Consider the following 5301-nt stretch of genomic DNA (forward strand, 5'->3'; position numbering starts at 1 on the left):
TCAGTCAGTCCATATCCTAGTGGCCCAGCCATTCAGTCAGTCAGTCCATATCCCAGTGGCCCAGCCATTCAGTCAGTCAGTCCATATCCCAGTGGCCCAGCCATTCAGTCAGTCAGTCCATATCCTAGTGGCCCAGCCATTCAGTCAGTCAGTCCATATCCCAGTGGCCCAGCCATTCAGTCAGTCCATATCCTAGTGGCCCAGCCATTCAGTCAGTCCAGTCCATATCCTAGTGGCCCAGCCATTCAGTCAGTCCATATCCTCGTGGCCCAGCCATTCAGTCAGTCCATATCCTAGTGGCCCAGCCATTCAGTCAGTCAGTCAGTCCATATCCTAGTGGCCCAGCCATTCAGTCAGTCCATATCCTAGTGGCCCAGCCATTCAGTCAGTCAGTCCATATCCTAGTGGCCCAGCCATTCAGTCAGTCCATATCCTAGTGGCCCAGCCATTCAGCCAGGCCCAGCCATTCAGTCAGTCATATCCTAGTGGCCCAGCCATTCAGTCAGTCCATATCCTAGTGGCCCAGCCATTCAGTCCCAGTCCATTCAGTCCTCCGTATCCTAGTGGCCCAGCCATTCAGTCAGAGGTGGTCCAAAACAGTCCCTAATACTAAACAAACAACTTCCTCTCCTATTAAATCGATGGTTCTGAAACGTCTGAACCTCAACCACAGATTGAAGGGGATGAACGTGATTCGCTGGGTTGTATTCTGATGTACCTAATGCTTTGAAAGGGGATGAGCGTGATTCGCTGGGTTGTATTCTGACGTACCTAACGCTTTGAAAGGGGATGAACGTGATTCGCTGGGTTGTATTCTGATGTACCTAATGCTTTGAAAGGGGATGAACGTGATTCGCTGGGTTGTATTCTGACTCACCTAACGCTTTGAAGACGTCGGTCCCAGCGTACTTCCCATCGAAGTAGACGGTGCTGTTCTGAGAGTCAAAGGCACGACACATCCTGATGAACACCACCTCAAGAGACCCTGAGGAGAGACGACAACACAACCGTCACTACAGAGAGACGACAACAACAACACAACCATCACTACAGAGAGACGACAGCAACACAACCATCACTACAGGTCAGAGAGACAACAACAACAACACAACCATCACTACAGAGTCACTACAGAGAGACACAGAGAGACACAACAACAACACAACCATCACTACAGAGTCACTACAGAGAGACAACAACACAACCGTCACTACAGAGAGACGACAACAACAACACAACCATCACTACAGAGAGACGACAACAACAACACAACCATCACTACAGAGAGACAACAACACAACCGTCACTACAGAGAGACGACAACAACAACACAACCATCACTACAGAGAGACGACAACAACAACACAACCATCAGAGAGACGACAACAACACAACCATCACTCAGAGGTACAGGTCAGAGAGACAACAACACCATCACACAACCATCACTACAGGTCAGAGAGACAACAACACAACCATCACTACAGGTCAGAGAGACACAACAACACAACCATCACTACAGGTCAGAGAGACAACAACACAACCATCACTACAGGTCAGAGAGACAACACAACCATCACTACAGGTCAGAGAGACAACAACACAACCATCACTACAGGTCAGAGAGACAACACACACCATCACTACAGGTCAGAGAGACAACACAACCATCACTACAGGTCAGAGAGACAACAACACAACCATCACTACAGGTCAGAGAGACAACACAACCATCACTACAGGTCAGAGAGACAACACAACCATCACTACAGGTCAGAGAGACAACAACATCACTACCATCACCATCACTAGGTCAGAGACACAAACATCACTACAGGTCAGAGAGACATCACTACAGGTCAGAGAGACAACACAACCATCACTACAGGTCAGAGAGACAACACAACCATCACTACAGGTCAGAGAGACAACACAACCATCACTACAGGTCAGAGAGACAACAACAACCATCACTACAGGTCAGAGAGACAACAACAACACAACCATCACTACAGGTCAGAGAGACAACAACAACAACATCACTACAGGTCAGAGAGACAACACAACCATCACTACAGGTCAGAGAGACAACAACACAACCATCACTACAGGTCAGAGAGACAACAACACAACCATCACTACAGGTCAGGTCACTACAGAGAGACAACAACAACACATCACTACAGGTCAGAGACAACAGACAACACAACCATCACTACAGGTCAGAGAGACAACACAACCATCACTACAGGTCAGAGAGACAACACAACCATCACTACAGGTCAGAGAGACAACAACACACAACACAACCATCACTACAGGTCAGAGAGACAACAACAACACAGCCATCACTACAGGTCAGAGAGACAACAACACAACCATCACTACAGAGAGACAACAACAACACAACCATCACTACAGGTCAGAGAGACAACCATCACTACAACCATCACTACAGGTCAGAGAGACAACAACAACACCATCACTACAGGTCAGAGAGACACAACCAACACAACCATCACTACAGGTCAGAGAGACAACACACAACAAACCATCACTACAGGTCAGAGAGACAACAACAACCATCACTACAGGTCAGACACACAACAACACAACCATCACTACAGGTCAGAGAGACAACAACAACAACTACAGGTCAGAGAGACCATCACTACAGGTCAGAGAGACAACAACAACACAACCATCACTACAGGTCAGAGAGACAACACAACCATCACTACAGGTCAGAGAGACAACACAACCATCACTACAGAGAGACAACAACAACAACACAACCATCACTACAGGTCAGAGAGACACAAACATCACAACCATCACTACAGGTCAGAGAGACAACAACAACACAGCCATCACTACAGGTCAGAGAGACAACACAACCATCACTACAGGTCAGAGAGACAACACCAAACCATCACTACAGGTCAGAGAGACAACAACAACACAACCATCACTACAGGTCAGAGAGACAACAACACAACCATCACTACAGGTCAGAGAGACAACAACAACACAACCATCACTACAGGTCAGAGAGACAACACACAACACAGGTCAGAGAGACCATCACTACAGGTCAGAGAGACAACAACAACACACTACCATCACTACAGGTCAGAGAGACAACAACACAACCATCACTACAGGTCAGAGAGACAACACAACCATCACTACAGAGAGACGACAACAACACAACCATCACTACAGGTCAGAGAGACAACAACATCACACAGAGAGACAACATCACTACAGGTCAGAGAGACAACAACACAACCATCACTACAGGTCAGAGAGACAACAACAACACAACCATCACTACAGGTCAGAGAGACAACACAACCATCACTACAGGTCAGAGAGACAACACAACCATCACTACAGGTCAGAGAGACAACAACAACCATCACTACAGGTCAGAGAGACAACACAACCATCACTACAGAGAGACAACACAACCATCACTATAGGTCAGAGAGACAACACAACCATCACTACAGAGAGACGACAACAACACAACCATCACTACAGGTCAGAGAGACAACACAACCATCACTACAGGTCAGAGAGACAACAACACAGCCATCACTACAGGTCAGAGAGACAACAACAACACAACCATCACTACAGGTCAGAGAGACAACACAACCATCACTACAGGTCAGAGAGACAACAACAAGGTCAGAGAGACACAACCATCACTACAGGTCAGAGAGACAACAACAACACAACCATCACTACAGGTCAGAGAGACAACACAACCATCACTACAGGTCAGAGAGACAACACAACCATCACTACAGGTCAGAGAGACAACACAACCATCACTACAGGTCAGAGAGACAACAACACAACCATCACTACAGGTCAGAGAGACAACAACAACACAACCATCACTACAGGTCAGAGAGACAACAACAACACAACCATCACTACAGGTCAGAGAGACAACAACAACAACACAACCATCACTACAGGTCAGAGAGACAACACAACCATCACTACAGGTCAGAGAGACAACATAACTTTCTTATATAAGTAGACCATAAATAGATTGGGGGTTGATCATTGTGATGTCATTATGAGACGTTCCATCATCTTGTCTACCTGCTTTGAGCAACACTATCTGGTCGTTCTGACAGAGCTCCATGAAGCCGTCGATGCGTTTGGCGAACTCCACCACGTACTGGATGGCCTCCGTTATCTTGATGGCACACAGCTGCCACATCACCTCCTCCGGCTGACATAAACAACAACAACAATGTTAAAAGAGGCATAATTGTAGATGCTAGTATCAGAGAGAGAGAGACGGAGAGAGAGAGACAGACAGAGAGAGACGGAGAGAGAGAGACAGACAGAGAGAGAGAGAGCGAGAGAGAGAGACAAAGAGAGAGAGAGAGAGAGACAGAGAGAGAGAGAGAGAGAGAGAGAGAGAGAGAGAGAGACAGAGTGAGACAGAGAGAGAGAGAGAGAGAGAGAGAGAGAGAGAGAGAGAGAGAGAGAGAGAGAGAGAGAGAGAGAGAGAGAGAGAGAAAGGAGAAGGAAGAGGGGGGTGACAAAGGACTATGAGGGGAAGAGAACAAAAGTAGTGTCCTAGGTAGTGTTCTAGTTAGTGTGTATTGTTACCTTCGTCTGGTAGGTCTCTATCTCCTCCTGGAGGAAGGCCTGCCAGGTCATGCTCTGTAGCTCCTCCCTCAGGTACTGACACGTCTCCTGGTGGGACTTGGAGATGTTCTGGCCTAGGTGTTCTACAGGAGAGAGCAGCAGGACAACGTCAAGAGCTGGACCACGATTGGTCCAGGACAACATCAAGAGCTGGACCACGATTGGTCCAGGACAACCACGATTGGTCCAGTACAACGTCAAGAGCTGGACCACGATTGGTCCAGGACAACCACGATTGGTCCAGGACAACATCAAGAGCTGGACCACGATTGGTCCAGGACAACATCAAGAGCTGGACCACGATTGGTCCAGGACAACCACGATTGGTCCAGTACAACGTCAAGAGCTGGAACACGACTGGTCCAGGACAACCAAGAGCTGGATTGGTCCAGTACAACATCAAGAGCTGGACCACGATTGGTCCAGGACAACATCCAGGACAACGAGCTGGAACAGGACAACATCAAGAGCTGGACCACGATTGGTCCAGGACAACATCAAGAGCTGGAACACGATTGGTCCAGGACAACATCAAGAGCTGGACCACGATTGGTCCAGGACAACATCAACGAGCTGGAACACCACGATTGGTCCAGGACAACATCAAGAGCTGGACCACGA

General features: G+C 47.8%; 1 protein-coding gene across 1 annotated transcript in view; it reads right to left on the reverse strand.

Annotated features, from left to right (window-relative positions):
- LOC124035462 (nuclear receptor ROR-alpha A-like) overlaps positions 1–5018 on the reverse strand; it is a 12594-nt gene extending 7576 nt beyond the window's left edge. Inside the window, exons 1-3 of the mRNA XM_046348915.1 lie at positions 4642–5018; positions 4123–4255; positions 878–985 (exon numbers count right to left, since the gene is read on the reverse strand). Coding sequence (XP_046204871.1) covers positions 878–985; positions 4123–4255; positions 4642–4932 — 532 coding nt within the window. The 5' untranslated portion in view covers positions 4933–5018. The remainder of the gene's footprint in view (positions 1–877; positions 986–4122; positions 4256–4641) is intronic.
- Positions 5019–5301: the final 283 nt, after the last annotated feature.

The sequence above is a fragment of the Oncorhynchus gorbuscha genome, linkage group LG05 (genome assembly GCF_021184085.1).
Source record: "Oncorhynchus gorbuscha isolate QuinsamMale2020 ecotype Even-year linkage group LG05, OgorEven_v1.0, whole genome shotgun sequence".
NCBI classification, from domain to species: domain Eukaryota; kingdom Metazoa; phylum Chordata; class Actinopteri; order Salmoniformes; family Salmonidae; genus Oncorhynchus; species Oncorhynchus gorbuscha.